This window comes from Mustela lutreola, chromosome 12 (genome assembly GCF_030435805.1).
Source record: "Mustela lutreola isolate mMusLut2 chromosome 12, mMusLut2.pri, whole genome shotgun sequence".
Lineage (NCBI taxonomy): Eukaryota > Metazoa > Chordata > Mammalia > Carnivora > Mustelidae > Mustela > Mustela lutreola.
The window spans coordinates 99,492,208-99,513,372 of NC_081301.1; the positions used below are offsets into that span (position 1 = coordinate 99,492,208).

Sequence of the window (21,165 nt, forward strand, 5' to 3'; positions counted from 1 at the left end):
GTTTGTTTGGGTTTCTCTTCAAATCCAGCTCCTTTTTTATTTTTTATTTTTTTAAGATCTTTAAATTTCACTGGGTTAATTTTTAACACATCAAGTGATGCATCCAACTAGATCTTTTTAAAAAAATGATTATTGTTTTTCATTACGCGATGTTAGTCACCATACAGAACATCCTTATGGTCTCGCGGTCTTGCTCCTTGGTATGGACGCAAATGAGCTGGAAACTTCGAACCACCCGAAAACCTGCCCAACTTGGAAGCAACCAAGCTGTCCTCCAGCAGGTGAAGGGTAAAGATACTGTGGCCCGTCCGGATGGAAGAGCTTTTAGCACCAAACACAAAGGAGCCATGAAAAGACACAGAGAAAGCTCACACGCGCGGGACTAAGTGAAACACCGATCCGGAGAGGCCGCGTGCTGTAGGAGTCCAGCGGCCGGACCTTCCGGAAAGGCAGAACTATGGAGAGGGGGAAGGTCAGTGGTGGCCAGGGGCTGGGGGAGGGGGTGGTGCACGGGGCCACCAGGCACAGCACGGGGACGTCGGGGCCGGGAACCGACTCTGTACGATACTGTGACGGCAGGTGCGTGTCTTCCTAGATCTGACGCTGGAGCAGCACAGGGCGGAACCTCGTGAGTCCACTGACAGGCAACGTGTTTTCAGCGAACACAACAGAACACGGTACGTGTACTTTCTGTCCCTTGTGGTTTTCCTAAGAGCATTTTCTGTTCTGTAGCTGACTTTATTGCAAGAATTCAGTCCATAATGCATACAACACACAAAATACACGTTAAATGCCTCAGTGATGGGTAAGGTGCTAGGGGTTAAGTTCTGGGGGAGCCAAACGTTACACACAGATTTCCAGCCACGCGGGGGGTTGGCGTCCCACTCCCCCTGTTGTCTAAGAGTCGCTGCCCAAAGTCCCAGCAGGGACAGCAGCCCCAGTGAAAGCTCGCGGGTCAGACTTCAGCTCATCCTAAGTACTGGCACTGGCCGGTCCGTTCTAACCAACGCGCCACACTCGGGGAAACCGCAGGTGTGGATGCTGCGGGGTAGTCGGGGAGACTCTCCAGACCTCCTGTTCAATTTTTCTGGAAATCCCAAATGGCTCTAAAATATAAAATCTATTAACTTAACAAAATCCAGCATCGTTAAGGGTCTGGCGCGCCACGGAGCGCGACAGACGATCGTACACGTGAAGCGTACGCACGGTGGCACACGTCCACCTCTGTGAGCAAGAGCATGCAGAACGCTGGCCACAGACGTCTCATCCACCCGTGAGCCACACAGAAGCACCACGGCGCACCCCACGCGTGTCGGTTGTCTGCAAGCCAGACTCGCGATGGTGATGACAGTCCAGGAACCGCGTTCCCGCGTCACACGAGAAAAACCTTTGACATGGAGGGAAATAATGGGGATCCCCGAAAGTCTGGCCTTCAAATAAGCTGTACAAGGAGATGTTCTTGTTACACAACAGAGAAGTAGATGGCACGAGCCACACTTCAAGACACAGGGGCTGGGCGGGGAGCCTCACCGAAGCAAGGCCCTCCCACCGGGCCCCCCAGTTCAACCCCCTCCCCAGGGCCTTTGCACGGCACGCACAGGGCCCGCTGGAGTCTGTGCCACACTCTACTGTGTGGACCTGTTAGTCGTGCCTTCAGCTGATGAGATCAGGCATTCTGAGCACTAGATGCTTTTCAGAGCCCTCAGGATGCTCCAAGGAGACAGGGGACGGGGCCATGGCAGATATACGAGAGCCGGCAGGGCCGGAGGCAAGGAGAGGTGCTTGGGGCTCCTGGGGCAGGTTACTGACAAGTGCATTAGGACTGTAATTAAGTCACTTGTTTTCTAGCAAATCTGTAACCAGCCCCTAAGCCTGACGGCACCGTCAGCCCGCCCTCCAGGGGCTGGCACCGGCCCCCAGGAAAACCTGTGTCGCGTCCAGCTCCACCAAATGGACGTGAAAACCCGTATTTCAGCTCCCTCACAAACGTAAGATCCGGACGCTCGTAACGGCAGAGACAAAGGATCTGGCAGATCACCTCCAGCCGCTCGGCTCTCTCCCTCCTGGCCCCTGCAGGAGCTCGCTCTCTCTCAGAGAAAGGAACCTGGAGCCGCAAGTAACCGAAACAGAGAGATGTGGCGTCGACAGGAGCTGGACGCCCTTTCTTGCAAGCTCGCTGCGCCATGATTTCCTTGGGTCAAGGATTCCTTCAATGTAGTTTAACTAGAGAAGCACACGCCAAAATACAGCCCGACGCCCTGCCTTCTCACTCTGTGAGCTGGAGTCAGCTGCGGAGTCAACAAAAACCAGTGCCTACCAACCCACCAAAAGCGCACGTCGGCTCTGCCCCAGGCGTGGGCCACACGCCACTGTCTGCGGGCGGCTCAGGGCGCTTGCCCACGGCGCCTGGAAAATCAGAGGCACCCACACTCCGTGCACCGTCCTCTGCGCACGGGACAGGAGCTCTGATGCAGTCAGTCCTTCAGGGTGAAGAAGACAGTTGGGAAAATAACATCAAATTAAGCCTGAAATAACTAGAAAATAATAATGATGAGAACAGAAATCAATACAAAAGAAACAGAAAAATCAATAAAGCCAAAAGTTAGTTCTAAAAATCAAAACAAAAAGAACAAAATCGCTTCTACCTAGAAAACCTGGAAAAGAACAAATGAAGAGAAGGAGCAAACACACATCCGCAATATCACGAGTGCAAAGGGGACCTCGCCAAAAACTCGACGGGTGTTCAAAAGTAGCAGGAAACGGTACGCATAAATACCTGAACGCAGATCCAATAACTTAGAAAAACAGAGGAAATTCCTTGAAAAACACAAGACACTAAAATTAGTGGAAACAGAAATAAAAACTCAGAATAGCCTTAAGTGTGCTAAGAAATTTGAAGTTGTAATGAAGAACCTTCCCATGATTAAAACCCCAGCCCCAGATAATAGAAACTGGTGAATTCTGTCGAACATTTAAGGAAGAAACGGTAGTTTTACATCAACTCTTCCAATATATAAAGGAATGAGATATACCACGGGATCGCCCACAGGACGCGGTGACACGAGTGACGCACGAGCACGTCCAAGGACACCGCGGACTGAACGGGCACCACGCTTCACAAAACACGAGCACACAGACTGGCCCCAACAAAACAGAAAGACAATAGAGAAATGGGCAGCGAGCCACCCGGACGGACCGAGAGCACAAGGTCAACACAAAAAGTGCTGACGGGGTCCGCGGGAGCTCGCCCCATGCCGGCATTCATGACCCCAAAACCCAAGTCAGCAGAACCTCTCAGAAACCGTCTCCGAGCCAGGATCACACGCGGCGGCCGGAGGCAGAGAAAGGGTGGTTCGGGTTCACAGTTCACCGGAGGGAAGCGTGGCTCTCCTCTGGGGCGCACGGGGGCTCGTCCCTCCCGGGCAAACCTTGGAAGGTGCGTATTTCCTTGGGTGACTCTGGCGGTCGGTGTGTGGAAAGCTCTCATCCCTAAATACTAGGGCGTGACGGCTAGTGCGTGGGCTCAGGCGAACACAAAAGGACCAAGCGGAGGCATCGGATGTGTCAGCACATGTCCCACGCGGACACCGTCACCCCTGCTAACGCGCAGACACGTCCGCTGTCGCTGTGCGGTGAGCGGGAGGCTGTGGGTGTCCCCCGCGCTCCCCAGAGGGTCTCTGCCACCTCCTGCCTGCAGCACGTAATCTTAAAACGAACGGAGTTTCTCTCTCTTATTCCAGTTCGGCACTACGGGGTTTAAGGAGTTACGTTTTCCAAGAAAGAGAATCTACCACAGCGAGAAGTCACGAGGGAGACCCCCCGGCTGGCTCCTCCCTCTCTCCAGCTCAGCGAGACCCGGGCGGGCGTTCGTGGCTTAAACCTCAAATGCTCCGTGCCAGCCTCTGCCCGGGACGGTTCCCTCTCCTACGGCAAGGCAGCCGGTTTCTCCTGAAGTCATTTTTAATCACTGGCTTGTTGGCAGTTTGAGTGTGTTTTTTTTAATAGTGCTGTTTTTCCTGTAATTAGGATAAAGCTTGAACTCGGTTATGACCGTCCCCCAAAAACGGCTGTGGGAGGAGCTGGAGGGAGCAGATTGCCGAGCCCTGTTTGGACACGCCGGCTGTGGGGCGCCTCTGAGTCACCCGCCCGGGGGTGCCCCGAGGCCGCGGAGTCTGGGCCTGGATACAGGGAGATAGTCAGACCGGGAAACGGGGCTTCCAGGGCTGGGAGCGCACGGGCGGTGAGCGGCCAGAGCCCTGGAGTCACTCGCACCATGTGAAGTAAAAGGGCTGGGGACGCAGCCCCGTTTGTCGATTTCCCGGAAGCCCATCACGAGCCTAATTCACAACTGCCCCCACGAGCCACGCACGTCCCTGCAAGCAGCCTCTGCGGCAGCACCGGGGTGCTCACACGGGGGACCGGGGTGCTCACACGGGGGACCGCGGCGCTGGCCCAGCACAGCCGTGCAGGAACCAGGGTGGGTTCCGGGGGCTACCCCGCCCGCCCAAGCCACCCGGCTACGCCACTGTGGACGCACATGTCTGTCACCGTGAAGTCGAACCACGTTTTAAAGGGCGGATGAAAATGGAGCCCATACACCAAACACGGGACGCGCCGCCTCCTGTTAACCCCTCACGTTACCCAAGCGGCCGCCCGAGTGAGCCGCGGTATGGCTGTCCTTGAGCCACGTCTGCGGAGGCCGGGCTGCTCTTCAAGCCTCCGTTCCCTCGTGCTCACCCTCCTCACCCTCCCTTCAAGAGCATGAAAGGAAAAGCCGCGTTTTAGTGTTTTAACGCAGTAAATCCCGTCACCTCGCTCGACGCCCACGTCCTGGTGTCCAACGCTCTGCCCGTGGGCGCAGGTGTGGCCGTGTGAGGGCAGCCGCCGGGGCGGGGAGCCTGGAGGGCAGCTGCCGCAGCGGTTCCCGCTCACAGCGCGGACCCGCGGCACTGGGGGTCGGCCGAGGCTCCGCGGGTGCTCCCGGGCGGGCTCCCCGCGTGCAGGCACAGGCCCACGGCTGGTCCAACAAGGAGGGGCCTAAGGAGATGGCCCAAGAGAGGAGTCACGGGAGACGAGATGGGGCCGCTCCAGGGACAAAAACGGAGAACGTGTGGACATATCTGTTTTCAGCCCAGTGATTTCCCCTCTTTCTGTCTTGGTTTTGGTTCATTTCCAGAGATGCCACAGGAGGGGAGGGTCGTCTGTGGAGACACAATCAGCATCGAGCTCGGGCGCGTCAGACCACCAGGTAACCCGAGTGCGGAAGGTCGTCCGCCAGCACGAAGCGGCAGACGGGTTCGCTAGAGCAGAGCTCACCCTGGTCGAGCGCCTTTCAGGCCGGAGCCGTACAGGCACACAACGCTGGGAGCGCCGCTTCATAACATGACATTAATATTCTCCAAGGAGAAAAGCTACAGAATCACCGTTGTATCTGAGAAAAGTGACGGCAAACACCGGCTTCTACTCCACATTTCCAAGAAAAATACAAACCGACAGAAATCCAGATGGAGAGTAGAACACGACGGCCAAGACATCTGAAACAGTGGTAGAGTAATAAGGGGGATGTATGTGTCAGCCCAGCCTGCGGGAACAAATAGCCCTGACGGGTCAACCTGACTTTGTGTAGTTCTGGAGGCCGAGAGGCTCAGCATCGAAGTGCCGGCCTGTTCCGCTCCGGCGCACAGAAGGCCACCTTCCTGCTGTGTCCTCACACCGTGGACAGAAAGCTCTCGTGGGTCTTCCTCTTCTGGTAAGGACATGAGTCCTACAGGATCAGGGCCCCACCCGTAAGACCCCATTTAACTGTAATTTCGTCCTGAAAGACCATACCTCTAATACTGTCACATGGCCCTGGGGGTTAAGGCTTCAATGTGTGAAGTGGGGCGTGGGGGTGGGAGGAGACATAATTCAGTCCATAGCAGCAGAGTGAGAAAATCTCTCTACAGACACCAAGACATTGCGAAGCTGTTGGAACACTCTGACGATATTCCAGAGAGACGATGCAGGAGCACACTGGAGAGCTCAGAGCAGACGCACGAGCGCAGGAATCTACGTGTGACAGAGGTGACGTCACACTTCGTGATTACCGACGGCGCCATTCACTGGACGGTGCCAACAACTAGGCCATCGATAGAGAAACACGACAGGAGAGCCCCAGCTGTACCAGCACAGAATCCGTCCCGGTGGAGTAAGAGCTTGGAAAGTTCTGTCTAGAATACTGGTTAAAACTCTCGCAAACCCGTGAGAAAAAGACAAATCACCCAATGAAAAATGGGTAAAATACAGTCTATTCTGGTTATTTGCAGTAATTATTTCCTATGAGGGCGTCGCAAATGCCGAATAAGCAAATACAGAGCCACGGCTCCCAGGGGAGAGGCAGAGGTGGTTTTCTGCGAGTCCGTGGTCATGACCTTTCATTATCCAGTCAATACGTGACCTCGCTCCGTGTGTGTTTCTGTAATGTGTGTTGATGATTCACTAACCTCGAGTGGAGGGCCAAGAGCACCGTAACTCCCGCCTGAAGGAAGCTTATCTAGCACACATGTTTTCTCCGTGGGGCCCGTCAGCCTTCTGGTGCTCGGGAACTCTCGGGAGCACCTCAGCGCGGAGCTCAGGGCCGCCCTGCACAGCGAATCACCCACAAGCAGCCCCAAATGAGAATAGACTGAGAACACCGTGTTTACCGAGGGGCGGCTGAAGTAAGACCACAGACCTCGGGTGGGACGTGCGCCCAGACAACACACGTTTCCCTGCCCTGCCCACGTCCGTGACTGACAACGAAACCGCCTGAGCACTGGCTTCGGAGTTACGACGGGATTTTAGCGAGTAAGAAAACGTGCAGCCAGGGAGTCTGCAAATAAAGAGGACAGACTGCACCAAGGGGCAATTCAGCGGTCACTAAACAAACACAGTATGTTCAACTCACTCTGTCTCCGCCCTCCCCTTCTCGTGGCTTCTCTCTCTCTCAAATAAATAGTAAGTAAAATCTTTAACTAAATGAATGAATGAATGAATAAAATAAGAAGGAGGTAGGAACAGCCATATTATTGTCGGGCAGCACTGAATTCAAAGCAAAAAGCACTAAAAGGGACTAAAAACAAAATAAAAGCTGTACAGCCCCAAACCTATAGGCATTTAGGAAAAGAAAGGAAGGAAGGAAATTGACAGAAACTGACAAACCCAGAATAGGTACCGATGACTTTCACCTATTTTCCGAGATCTATAAACTATGCAGACGAAAACACAAAGACACCTTCAGTTACACACTCAACGCGTGTGATCGAGTATATGAAGCAACCTGCGTGTGACCACCGCCGGAACATGCGGCAGGAAAGACAAGAACCGACCGCATCTAACTGGTCCCAGAAAAGATCGCAGCAAATCACCAAAGTAAAATACGTCCCCAAACCACTGATGACAGCGCAACAAGAATCAGAAAATCACAAGAAAAGCCTGTGTGCCTGGCAGGAAGGGGAGAAATGCAGCCAAAGCATTATTCAGAGGACATGTCATAGTCTTAAATGCATTTGTTTGAAAGTTAAAGTGCTTAACAAAAATGACTTTTTCAAGAAATTAAATGGACATAAAGATCGGTGGAACTACTACACACACACCAGAATGGCTCAACTTAATTAAAAACACCAGCCAGACCAAACGCTAGTGAACTCACGCAGCGGCCGGAACTCTGCTCGCCGCCGGTGGCGCAACCACCTTAGGGAAGTCTGGTATTTGCTGGCGTTTTTGACAAAACTCGACACACACCCTGTGAGCCAACGATACCACTCCTAGTATTTGCTGAACAGAAATGAAAATATATGCCCGCCAAAACGCGTTTGAGAATATCCACAGCACCTTATTCCTAAGAGCCAAAGGGGCGAATCACCTGGGCATCCATCGTCAACAGGAGAGTGGAAGGACCAAGGGGTGTAGACATACAGTGGGACAACCTCCAGCGACAAGGCAGTGACCTGCTAACACAGGCGCCTCAGACACTTCACATGAAGTGAAAGAAGCCAGTCTTGCGTGGCTACATGTTGTGGAATTTCATTTCCAGAAAGTTCTAAAATACGTAAAATGAGTCCATGGCAGAAAAGAAATGAGAACCGTGGCTGCCCAAGGAGGAGGGAGTTGCCTGAGAAGCTGCACGATGGAACTTTCTAGAAGGACAGGAATGTTCTGTGCCTGGGCAGGGGTTTGCACGGCAGAGGTTGTTGCACTTGCTGGACTTTATTAAGGTGATACGGCAGATCCGTGCACTTCGCTGTGCGGTGTTTTAACTCCAAAGAAGCAGCAAGGCTAGAACACAGATACCGAACTCTTGTCCACGCCGCAGCATTTAAGTTCAGGGGCACAAATACTTGTAACTAGCTGTGGAAAACATAACACCGACGGACTGATGGGTAGAGAGAGGCCGTAAGGCCAGCAGAACCAGGAGTGGCAGGGGGCATCGGATTGGATAATCACTGTCATTCTCTCTACTTTTCCATATGCTTGTAATTGTTCATGATACAATGTTACGAGGGGCGCCTGGGTGGCTCAGTAGGTGAAGCGTCTGCCTTCGGCTCAGGTCATGATCTCAGGATCCTGGGATCGAGCCCCGCATCGGGCTCCCTGGTCAGAGGGACCCTGCTTCTCCCTCTCCGCTCTCTCTTGCTCACAGGTATGTTGTCTCTCTCTCAAATAAATAAATTAAAAAATATAAATACTTTTATATATCTATATCCAATATTATATATATTTTGGAGGAAAAAGGAGTACCTTAAAGTTTGAAGAAAGTGGTTTTTGACAGGACAACTCAATTTAGATGTTAACTTTCACCAACTTTACCTTAAAATTCATTATCATTCCGATCGAAATACCACCAGAATTCCTCAAGGAAATGAGGGTGTTCTTTAACAAGACGCAGCATGAACACCATAAAATTATCGGTGACTACTGATAAGCGACCGAAAAATTTTAACTTCTGTATAATCAAGACAGAGATAAATACTTACTAAAACTCAGGAGGGCACAGTGTTAGGGCGGTGGGCAAAGACTGCGAAGAGACAGTTGACCAAGAGGAACCACGAGTGTCAAGGAATGTCTGTTGCGAACGAGCAAACCAGCCGACGTGGCTGCTACGGGTTTTCTTCCTTCAGAGCAGCAAACACGAACAGCCTCGGTGGTCAGCTTGCAAGTTTAGGACAATTGGGTCCTCGTATGGCACAGAAGCAACCCGTGTACCCCTCCGGGGCGGGATCGCTAGTAATAAGGAGCATCTTTGGGTGCCTGGGTGGCTCAGTGGGTTAAGCCTCTGCCTTCGGCTCAGGTCATGATCTCAGGGTCCTGGGATTGAGCCCCGCATCCGGCTCTCTGCTCAGCAGGGAGCCTGCTTCCTCCTCTCTCTCTGCCTGCCTCTCTGCCTACTTGTGATCTCTGTCTGTCAAATAATTAAATTTAAAAAAAAAAAAAAGGAGCGTGTTCAGAACATCCCCTAGAGATGTCCCGTCTCGGGACACACACAGCGACCACAACGGATGTAGGATGGAAGGTTCTCGTCACCGTGGGAACATCGCGCGCTGCCAGGGATAGAGATGGGGAGAAAGTCAGAGAAATTTAAAATAGGCTGACAGCCCGCTCATCGGTTCAGTATGGCTTGTAGGTAAGAAAGTCCGCGGCAGGGGGATGGGGTACCCCGCAGGTAGAGGTAAATCCCGAGAGAGGCCCCCCAGCACCTCCAGGAGACCGTGGAGGCGATCCTGCGGCCCAGGCTGGGGGGACCGGATGGGGAGACGTTCACGTGGCCGGAGCGGCCTGAAGAACGGACGGCAAGGCGCTGCTTTAATCACTAAGAACCGGAAGAAAATAAATGCAGAAATATTGCTGGGTTTTTATATGAAATTCAAATATGCAAATAGAATTGATACTTGCCTATCTAATAAACTACACTGTCCTCGGACATCTACGCTATGTAATATTTATATACACAGGATGACCAAGTATGGAAAAGTAAGGCAGGGCCACTTCTGAAGTCACGGACGCCCTCTCCGAAGCCGCCCAGCCGTGGCTCTGACGTCCCTTCTCCCTGCTTCACCGTCCGCACAACGGACTCTTGACGCCACCGCTCAGCACAGGATGGCCTCCAAATTCTACCTTCTGCAGGTGGCGCCCGGCGTACGCTACCAGGGGCCCCGCACCCACCCCAGGGGCCAGTGTTGCCGAGAAGCCGGGGGACACGGAGGAGCCACGTTAACCCCCATGTAGCATCCGTGTCACTGTTTGCAACATTTGGGGGTGAAGCAACGGCCTCTGATCTGTCGGGACAAGAAAGGGGGAGCCCAGGAGCTGGCGGTGCGGTCGTGAGCGGGGCCGGGATTTCTGTGAGAAGCGCCCCCCCATCTCCAGGACCCGGGTGACCCCAGCCGTCTGGCCCGTAGGCCCACACCCCTTCCGGCTGCCTCACGAGGTCCTGATCCCGCAGCCCCTGGCCTCACGACGTTTCTCCCTGATGCGAGGCCGTGGAAACTCCAACGGGGTCCCGGCCCCGAGCCACAGCCTTGTGTGAAGTCCCGCCGACGTCCCGCCAACTCAGCCAAGACAGGCCGTTGCCACATTTCCACCCCGGATCCTGACATAACGGAAGCCCTCGGGGAATGAGAAAACGGTCCGAGGGAAACGGGTACTCACTGAAAGTGGTGACTTGGGCTGTGTGTTGGACCTGAAACGGGAAAAAACAAACAAGGCAGGTTATTAATCCTTCACGATGTGGAATCCAACCTTCTTCCAGCCCCGCCCACGGGGAAGCAGCCACAGCCCAGTGGGCTCGTCTGCGGTGAGCCGACCTCGGGCCCAGACTCCGCGGCGGCCCGAGACCACAGGCCCGGCAGGCAGGACCCCCGGACTGTGGACGGGGCCCGCTCTCTGTTCATGCAGAAACGTTTGGAGACGTTTTTGGAGCTTTTGCTCTCTTTTCTCACTCTCTGCTCATCTAACCTTGACTCACTAGGTCTGACTCCCAGCCGGGGCCCGCGCTGTCTGGAGCCCGTGGGCCGAGGCTGGGGCAGTGCGGGGACCACCCCCCCCACGGGGGTCAGAGAGGACACATCCTGCCCCTTCGCCCCCTGTGAGGAGCGCGCAAGTGGGGGACCGTCACCGCGCTCCAGCTGGCCCTTCCTCCCGGCCGGGCCCCGTCTTCTGCGGACAGCAGCCGCCGATCCCCCTCAGCGTGGCCGGCCTGGCCGTGGGTGCCCCCCACCTCGAAGCTCCCATTTGCATCTGGGGTGAGTTTCTGCTCGCCGGGTTTCCGGACCCTGTGTCGGTGCCTACTTTCTGTTACGACTCGTAAATGGGGACCAGGTCAAGCCCGGACCTCATGCACAGTGAGGGGCCTCGGGGAACGGTCTGATTTCCTTTCTGCCGCCCTGCACGTGGTCAGTGTCCAGCGGCAGGTTCGCGTCCTGGGGCGGGGCCGGGAGCGGGGCTCCCTGCGAGCCGCCGGCCCGCGGCCCTGACTCACCGAGCCGCACGAACAGCACGCCTGTGGCGGTGATGGTCTTCATGCCGTTGGTGGCCACGCACTGGTAGTAGCCCGTGTCCGTCGTGTCCAGGTCTTGGATCCGCAGCCGGGAGCCATACTCCGTCTTGCGGACGATGACCCGCCGGGGCTCCTGCACCACGGGCGCGTCGTTCTTCAGCCACCGCACCGTGGGGGTGGGGTTCCCGGCGACCTTGCAGTGCAGAATGGCCGTCTGGCCTTGGACTATGGTGATGTTGTTCACCGGCTCCAGGAAGTTCAGAAAGTAGCCTGCGGAGGACAGTAGTCACAGGGCAAGGCTGGGTCAGGGCCGGAGGATGGCGCCGCCCCTGTGACCTCTCACCTAGATGCACGCCATCCCCGTCCCCGGCGGCACTCATGTTCTAGAAGGTTCTAAGAACACTGAATGAGCCAACCGCTGCTCCCGGGGAAATGCGGACAGGGTTTTCGTCAGTCATGGCACAACCTCATTGTGCCCGTGTTTCTGTCTGAAGACGCCTCGTTAACAAGTATTGCTGACTCTGACGCGAGGTCACCGCCAACACTGCGGCCTGAAGGACGCTTATCTGACGCGTGTCTTCTCCGTAAGACACGTCACAGCGTTCTGGCGCTTAGAGCGCGAGACAACACTTCGGCACCATTACTGCAGGGGGTTTAAAACAGCGAAATCACCAACAAAAAGCCAAAAAATGCCAAAAGCCTGAGACCACATGGAGACCACAGAAAGGGCACCTGTTTCCAGTCCGAGCGGGAGGCACCGGCGGGAGTCACCTGGTTGGGCCTCTGTGAGCGATGTGCGCATCAGATGCACTCACGGCTCCGGGCAGGTCCACGAGTGACCACGCGAGGGCACCAGGAGGCCTGACTTGGGGGTTACGGGAACACCCTGGACGGCAGGAACTTGGAGCCCCGGAGACAGGATCAGCTGGGCTGCTCTGTGCCAGCTCCGGCCTCAGCGGGTCTCACGGATGCACGACGCAGCTCACGCTCAGAAGAGCCGTCCCCCGTCCAGCCGCACCACCAAGTCAAGCCTCAGGAAGAACAATTTGTCACCAGACACCTCATCAAAAATGAACAAGGACGTCAAGGCTAGAGCTGCTGAAGGCTGCACGTGGGGCAGGAGCGGGAAGAAGCTGTGCGGGGCTCCCCGCGGGGCTGGAATGTGGCTCAACCCGACCAGGGCTGGGGACTCTCCGCCGGTGACACAGGCCACAGAGGACAAGAGGAAGTGAAACCGATGGCGGAGGAGAGGGGTGTGTTTGTGTGTGTGTTTGTGTGCAGGTACGTATGTGGAATGTGGTGTGCGGGTGTGATGTGGTGGTGTATTGAGTGTATGTGTGCATGTAGTGTGACATGTGGGTGTGACGTGGTATGTGTATTTGTTGTGGGGTGTGTGCACGTGTGTGTGCCTCTGTCGTGTGTGTGATGCCGTGTAAGTGTGCGCACATGTGTGTCGGGACGGGGACGTTATGCTGTCAAGGTGAGCACACATGCTAACCCTCCACAGCACACCCTGCGGTTAGAGAAGACGATCAGCCACGAGGAGATGAACTCACCGCAGACAAAACTAAGACACCAGAGCAGTCTGGAAATGGCCATGAAATACAGCCACGCTCTGAGTCTTCTGGCTTGATTTCTGGTAGGTTCCTATCCTTTTTTAAAGAAATGAAGTGGAGACGGGGCACCTGGGTGGCTCCATGGGTTAAAGCCTCTGCCTTCAGCTCAGGTCATGATCTCAGGGTCCTGGGATCGAGCCCCGCATCGGACTCTCTGCTCGGCAGGGAGCCTGCTTCCTCCTCTCTCTCTGTCTGCCTCTCTGCCTACTTGTGATCTCTGTCTGTCAAATAAATAAATAAAATCTTAAAAAAGAAAGAAAGAAACGAAGTGGAAAGATGGCCCATATCTGTTAGGAATCCGTCAGCCTTCACTGCATGGGAAACACAGCGTTTCCAGGGGACCCTCGAGGTACGTTTCACAGGCTGGGGGATGGGCCCTGATGTTGGGTGACGGGAGGTGGCAGAGGGGATGGGAAGCTGGGGGTTTCATGAGGCAAGGGCGGTTCTTCTTGACAAGGGAGAGTGGGCAGACAGCTGCCTGAGAAGGTTCCCTAACTAGCACTAATCTTTACTACCCACACCACTAGATCGACCCTGATTCTCTCAGTGCACTGGATTCACTTGTGGACCAGAACTCTCGTGGAGGACACAAAGCTGTCATGTGAGGGACACGATGACATCCCCCTGGAAGCAGGCAGGGGACGTGCTGCCTGTACACTCTTCATGAACTCAACTGCTCACTGGACTGGGGGAGACCTGGTTCCTGCAGCTCCCAACCTAGACCCCGAGACCCTGGACACACGCCCAGTCTGATGTGACCGTGTCAAGGGGTTCCTCTGATATAATCCCCGTCACAGGTGAGGGGACACTCACCCCTTCACTGTGTTCTGGCCAGAGCCCCACTGAATCAGAGGGTTTCACAGGAAGCACTTTCAAATTCTTGAATATTCAAATGCTTCATCTAGGTTTGCAGAGTAGGGCTTATAAAATACTCATCACATTGTAACGTAAAATAGCAAACGACACATTAAAATAACAATGATCTCTTCTTGGCCTAAGAGGAATTACAATTCTCCTCTCCACACTGATGACAGTTCCTCCAAAGACCGGTGACAAGACTCACCTCCGTCTCCATCACCAGGTCTCCAGCTAGTGACTCTGACTCTTCTGCCTCCCTCTTGTAGGACCTCTGTGGTGACACTGGGCCCACTTGGATCATCCAAGATCATTTCCCCTCTCAAAATCGTTAACTTACTCCCATCTGCAAAGTCCCTGCACCACGCAAGGGGACATGTTCCCAGGATCCCGTGACATCTTCGGAATGGCAATATTCTGTCCGCCACGTGTATTAACCTTTTATCCTGGCACTTTACTGAACTATCTCGTTAGTTATAATAGCTTCTAAGCTGACTGTCTTGGATTTTCTATGCAGGTATCTTCTTCAAATAGTCAACAGTGTGACCGTTGGCTATTTGCTTTAAAAGTTCATACTGCTCGAATACCCTTTTACCTAATTATTTTGCTCAGTGTTAGTTCCTCCCAACTTAATTTTCAATACTGAAACGGTACAAACACACAACAAATGCGAATAGAAATATAATAGATACCAGCGCACACAACATCGGTATCTTATGCTAACATTTACCATAATTGACTTAGAACACTTTTTAAAAAAATTAAACATTCTAGGATTCAGCGAAAATCCACACTTACCTATCTCTTCCTCCCTCTCCTGAGAACAGGTATGCACCATTCTGATGCACATTTTTACTGTTCTATATTTTTAGAAATTTTCCCTGAAAGATCTTCTTTGCTAGTTTTTTTCTTTTTTTCACTCAAAGTCAACTTGGGATTTATCTTTGTTGATGTTCATTTATCTTAATGACTGCATGTTTCACAGTACAAACCAACCATGATTTCTTTACCTTTTCCCCAAGTGAGGGGCAGTCAGCTGTTTTCCATGACCCCCTGTATACACGTGTCATCTCGCACACATACAAAAATATCTGGAAAGGATCCACCCGCATGGAGAAGTGATGTCACGGGGCCAGTGACATTTTATTGGTAAGAATGTGTTTTCTTGGGCTGCCTGGGTGGCTCAGTCGGTTAAGCATCTGCCTTTGGCACTGGTCATGATCTCCGGGTCCTGGGATCGAGCCCCACGTAGGGCTCCCTGCTCGGGGGGGGAGTCTGCTTCTCCCTCTCTCTCTGCCTCTCAGAGCTAGTGCTCTCTCACTCTCTCCGATGACTAAATAAATATAAATCTTAAAAAAATGTATTTCTCTAACTGCTCAGGACAGGGATTTACATATGCCCATTAGATTAAGCTTGTCAAATTTTTCAAATTTTTCAAGTTTATCTGTTACTCTCAACGGCACCTGTGTTCACTGATGGTGTGTTAGTCAGATGACTATCAGTAATTTTGTCAAGTTGTGTCTATATATTGGAAACCATGCTGCGGGGTGTCTAAACTTCCGTCTTCAGACCACTGTGCAAGGCTTCCGTCTAAGAGAGAGCTTGTGTGACATGAAGGTAGCTACCTCAGGGTACTTTGATCTTACACTATTTTTAATTCTTACAATCATTTTTCTGATTAAATTTTAGAGATGGATCTTCTAAACAACATGTAATAACATAACATGTTATTTGATGTGTCTGTACGTGCGAACTACGGGTCTCTTAACTGGCAACTTTGATTCTTAGTGTTCCCATCATGCATTTCATCTCGTTTCATTTTGCTCCTCCTTTCCCGTTTTCCACTGGATTTCCTTACTCTCCGCTTTCCCCTTACTGATTTATCGGCCTCTGAACGTTTCTCTTAGGGAAGAGCAGGCTACTTGGGTGTTTTCTCATCCTGATTCATATTTGCTCTTTAGGTAAAAGACCGAGGCTGGAAACACCCTCAGTCCTGGTCCGAGGGTGACCCCGACTTCCTGACTTGCGTGACAGTTTAGCTGGGTATGGAATTCTACACTGGAGGTTACACTGGCGTCTCCGGGCTTGTGTTCACGGCTGCAAGTCAAGCTAGTTCTTATGCCTTTGTGGGTTATCCGACCTTTCCTCTCGTAGGCTGCTTTTCCATAGTTCCCCTCTGTCTTTGCCATTCCCATGTATCCCTAGCTGTGGATTTATTTGCATGTAGCATTAATGGGTCGTAGTACCATTCCCAATTCCATCAATTCTGTAAAATTCCCCATCAGTCCCTCATTGTTTCTACAGCCCCTTTGTCTCTCCTCGGAAATCTTCCAGTCAGATGCCGAACGTCCTCCTGTCTGTGGTTCCTCAGTGCACTTCACTGCTTTTAATTCCCTCTTTTAATCTCCAGCTGTGCACCCTCTGCTCCTTGACCTGCCCATCAATTTTCTCAGTTCTCTGACTACAATTTTTTATTTCTAGAAGGTCTGTTTGGTTTTCAAACCCACCACGGCCTTTTCTTCCTTTATCTTTAATCCTTCGGGCTTCCTTGTTTACTAGCTCACCACTCATCCCAAGCCTCTCCAACTGTGCTTTGTAATTTTCCACTGTAGGGCTGGTTTTCCTGCGGGAACCCTTTCAGGACTGGCAGTGCCAAATTTTCATGTTTCATGTTTTCTAGGGCCTGGGATTCCCCGAAAACTTTCCCATCACATAACCTGGGTTTCCTGAGGTGTGGGTCTGAGTGTGATTCCTCATGGTAGTGGCTTCTGTGCTTGCCCCTTTGAGCCAAGGTTCAGGCGAGGGCTGTAGTCCCTGGGTCTCCTAGCTTGTTGCCATAGGCTCACCTACCACACTCAACTCTCTGCACCTCCCGGGTTTCCTCCAGTTTGACCCTGAAACCCAAGACTCCTGCTGCAGCTGAGCCTTCCAGAACAGCCTCTGTAGCAGAATGATCATTCAGAGGCCTTATTGAGGGAGTATGAAGAGTAAATTCTTTCATTTTCCTAAAGGCAAATTTGATTTTTGTTGCGATTCCTATTTCTTCTGATTGAAGGAAATGTAATACCTCCGATTCCAAGTGAAATTGTGACATGCAGGGATTTGTTTATTCATGTGATCTCAGCTAGCATTTTCCCCCTCCTGGGTATTCTCTCTAACGGGCATTTATGCTCAGGGCTGGGGGAACGGGTGGGGGGTCTTCCAGCATCTGGAGAATCTGATGCACCCGCAGAACCCCATTGCCCACCCCCACTTTTGTCAAGGTGCCCAGACTTCCTGGTGCTCCTCCTCCTCTGGAGTCCGTGGATCCACCCAGAGCCCCATGGGGACACCGTCTTTTGTGGCCGGGGAGCCCATGCCGTGAGCAGTGACACCTGCAGGAGACAACTCTTTGTCTCGGATGACCGAAACCACGGGACATTTTCCCAGGCTGCAGACAGAGCAGAACCACCTCCAGCTGATCCTGCCCAAGGCCGTCACAACTCTGCCTCCTGTCTCTTCCTGGCCCCTGGGCATTCCTCCTTCTCACTCTCTCTCTGCAAGCTCATCTAAGCAGTGACCTCTTTTACTCATTCTTATGGAACATTTGTATATAATTTAAGTGGGACGGCGGCCACGTTAGTTTGGTCTACCGCTGTAGCCACCGTTAATTCTCGGGGGCCATCATGAAAGCCAGAAAGAAAGTTCTTTCAGGGTGAAGTACAGTGCTGCCTCGGCCCTCGGCTTTCTTCACAGGCACCCATTTAAACTCCCAGCTTCATTTCTCATTTGTGCAAAATATGGGGTTTGTACTAACTTTTGCTAACCTCTCTTCTAGCTCACAAGGCTCCCTCTGGGTGCGCCCCCAAACTTCTCCAGACACAACTGAACAGCCCAAGTGGGCAAACCCAGACAACCGAGGACCTGGCGGACAGGTCAGCCGGGGCCCCACAGCGGAAGAGGGAGGACAGAAGTCTTCCCGTGTCATCGCCAAGAGCGTGTCTCCTGCTGCACAGCACGGCGACTTCTAACAACCATGCTAATGGACTCCGTGGCCAGCTGTCTGCTCACCCCTAACTCCGGACAGCGGCGCCGAGTCCAGGCGTGAAAACACACTGAAGGCAGAGGCAACGGGAGAAGCCGTCACCGTGGGACGCCGCGCCTGCCTCGCAGACAGATCAGTGATGACCGTGTGTGTTTGTTTTCTTAAAGTCCCTGCTGACCGCCCACAAGTCCGCGGACTTGGTCAGACTATCTAGTCCCTTGTTCCCAGGCCGCGCTGACTGGTCCGGGAAGGAGACAAGGAAAGCTGTGCCCGAGGGTCGCAGGCCGCAGGGCTTTGACTGGGGGAAGATAATACAGACAACCCGCCTGGCCAGGCAGGTGAGGAGGAGACCCAGAGAGCCCCGCCAGAGCACGTAAAGGGCTCTTTTCTAGGGAAAGCATTTATGGGCCAATAAATCAGCCGGGGGCCGGGGCAGTGGGTCACTCCGGCTCAGATGTCCCCGCTGAGCTGTCCAGTGGTCTGCGCAGAACCGGCGGCAGATGGGGGCAGCAGCGTGGGGCAGACGAGCGGAGGAGCCACGGGGAGGAGCGAGAGCAGGAACGACGGCACGAGAGAGCGTGGGCAAACAGGAGCCAAGGAAACGTGCGGTCCCGAGAACAGTGCGGGGTAGGGGTCCGTCCTGTCATGCGGTCAACAGTGGCCCCAGTGACGTGTTGGCGCCTCATCCCCGGAACCTGAGAATGTGTCCTTATTTGGAAGCAGAGTCACGGCAGATGTAATCACATTAAAATGAGGTCATGTGGGTGGGTCCTCGTGCAAGGGCTCACGTCCCTCTCAGAAGAGGGACATCTGGGCAGAGACACACAGAGAAGACCGTGTGACAACAGGGGCAGAGATGTGAGAGATGCAGCCACGAGCCCAGGAAGTCCACGCCTGGTGGACATCTGGCCTCCAGAACTGGGAGACAGGATTTCTGTGGCTCGAAACACCCCGTCTGTGGTTGCTGGGTACGAGAGCCCTCGGGAGCTGCAGCAGAGGGTAGGGATGGAGGAATGAAGGAGCCCGTGTGACAGGCCACCACCTCCCCACGGTTCTCTCCCAGCACTGCAGTCTGGCCACGTCCTGGACGGCCCACCCGGCTCGGTGGACTCCTGGTGACGGGAAGGAGCGAGGCAGATCCGTAAGTGCCCCCCACCACCCCGGGGAGCGGCACTGGACTCAGAGCCCTTGACCCTGTGTCTGCAACAGAGGGTGAGCTCTTAACGTCACCCGTCAGCTCGGCGCCCTCACGCCTGCGGCAAACTCCAGGAGACCGTCACACGCTCACATCGGCAGTTCCGGAAACGCCCCCAGCACACGCGCTCCTCAATCCTTGCGTCCCACAGGAGTAGGGAACCCAAGGCTCGGGCAGCAGAGCAAGGGGCCTCGTCCACGCCAACGCAGAGCTCTGCTGATTTTTCTGTTCCCTCTGCCCCGGAACACTGCACATGGCAGGGGCGGCCCGGTGGGTAAGGGTGGACATCTGCCCCGTGATTTAGGAGCCCCTGGGGACAGCAGCCCACGGGCTGTGCTGGGAGAGGCCCCGCCGCAGCAGCCCAGCAGCACCGCCCCCAGGCTCTCAGAAGCGATCCACTTCCCACAAACATTCCAAAGCACTGATTTTACAAAACCCGAGACGTGTCACAGATGCGCTTGAAATACAGCCTTGGAACGCAAGAGCAAACAGCCGCCGGGCCGGAGGTACCTTCAGCAGGCATCACGCCAGCACCAGCGAGTGACAGAACGCCGCCCACCGTCTCACCCGCGTGTCTACGCAGCCCGGAAGACGGGCTCCGGGCGAACACCCACCCGGCGCTGAGGCAGCACTTTTCCTGGAGCCCGCGGGCCGGCTGCAGGCCTGTGAGGACGGGCCCTGGCACGGGGGAATTTCAGGCAAACTTTTCAGCTGTAAGTCACCGTGTCTGTCGTGTTTATTCCCTACGCAGGCTTTTTGCTCGGGGATCTGTCTCAGGACCGGCCACCGACCCTACATACGTGACGCCCTCTCTGTGGTGCAGGGGACCCGAGCACAGACGCCGTCTACACTCGGACCTCGTGCCCAGATCCGAGTCTGCTCGGAGGACGCCCCGCGGTTCTCCCTCCGAGGGCCCGGCCCAGCGGCCGTCTTTATCCGCCGGAGGTTCTAGAGAGATGGGGGGAGGGGTGGGGCCCGCACAAACGCCGACCGGAGTAAGGAAGTGGCTCCTACGGGCCGTCCGGCTGTTCTGAACTTTCTGTACGATTTCAGCCAAAAGGGCCAAGCAAGGAGCTCCCCGGAGTGGCACAGAAAAGCACGGGGATTAGTGAGCCCGGCACGGCCAGGCCAACTCCTGTCACTGAGCGTAGCAGGAGGCCGGGGAGCAGCGAGTGTCTCTCCGTGCAGCAGCCACAACCCGAGAAGAATAACGTCACAGGAAGGAGCCAGAGAACAGGGCCATAAGGGAACGACTGGGGTCCCTGAGGCTCCCCATGGCCGTTCTCGGGGATCCTGCCCCCAAGGGGTGGCTGAGGTCCCGTCACCTGGAACAGGGGTTGATGCTGACGGTCACACCTGCCACACAGCACACGCGTCCTGCCACTGGTGCCTTGTCGGCACCGCACAGAGACCCCATCCCTCCGACCACTGGGGGCACTGGGCATGCTGTCCCGTCACAGTGCGCGCACACACACACAGACACACATGTGTACACACAGACGCACGCAAACATTCAAGCACACAGACACATGCACGCACACACATGTGCAAGAATACATACTGGGACACAGGCACATACACGTGGGCACACGCGCAGGCACAGACACACAGAGCCACACGCGCGCACACGCACACATGTGTGCAAGAATACCTGCCGAGACACACGCACACACACACGCACGTGCACACACCTCCACATACACCTGCTTCACCAGGGAGCCCGCGCAGACGGTGCTCCTGTGCTCTGGAGAAGGGAACACAAGCTTCCAAATGCCTCCGAGCCGTAGACGGGAGGCAGCCTGGTTTTCCCACAATCCCATGAGGTTAACAAAAACAGACCAGAGGCCATCGAATCCGAACTCCGCAGACGGCGTGACAAAGTATGCAGCTGTGGGCTTGAGGAATTGCTCGAATACCAAAAAGGAGGACCAAGAAAACCACCCAAGGCACAGACCCGACTCCT

General features: G+C 54.3%; 1 protein-coding gene across 2 annotated transcripts in view; it reads right to left on the reverse strand.

The window, feature by feature from the left end:
- The window catches only part of ROR2 (receptor tyrosine kinase like orphan receptor 2), a 138,978-nt gene that overhangs the window by 10,579 nt on the left and 107,234 nt on the right, over nt 1–21,165 (reverse strand). For both annotated transcript variants that reach the window (XR_009346424.1, XM_059142441.1), the window contains exons 3-4: nt 11,495–11,782; nt 10,666–10,696 (exon numbers count right to left, since the gene is read on the reverse strand). Coding sequence is in view for 1 of the 2 variants with exons in the window: in XM_059142441.1 (XP_058998424.1) it covers nt 10,666–10,696; nt 11,495–11,782 (319 nt within the window). In the remaining variant the exon portion in view is untranslated. The remainder of the gene's footprint in view (nt 1–10,665; nt 10,697–11,494; nt 11,783–21,165) is intronic.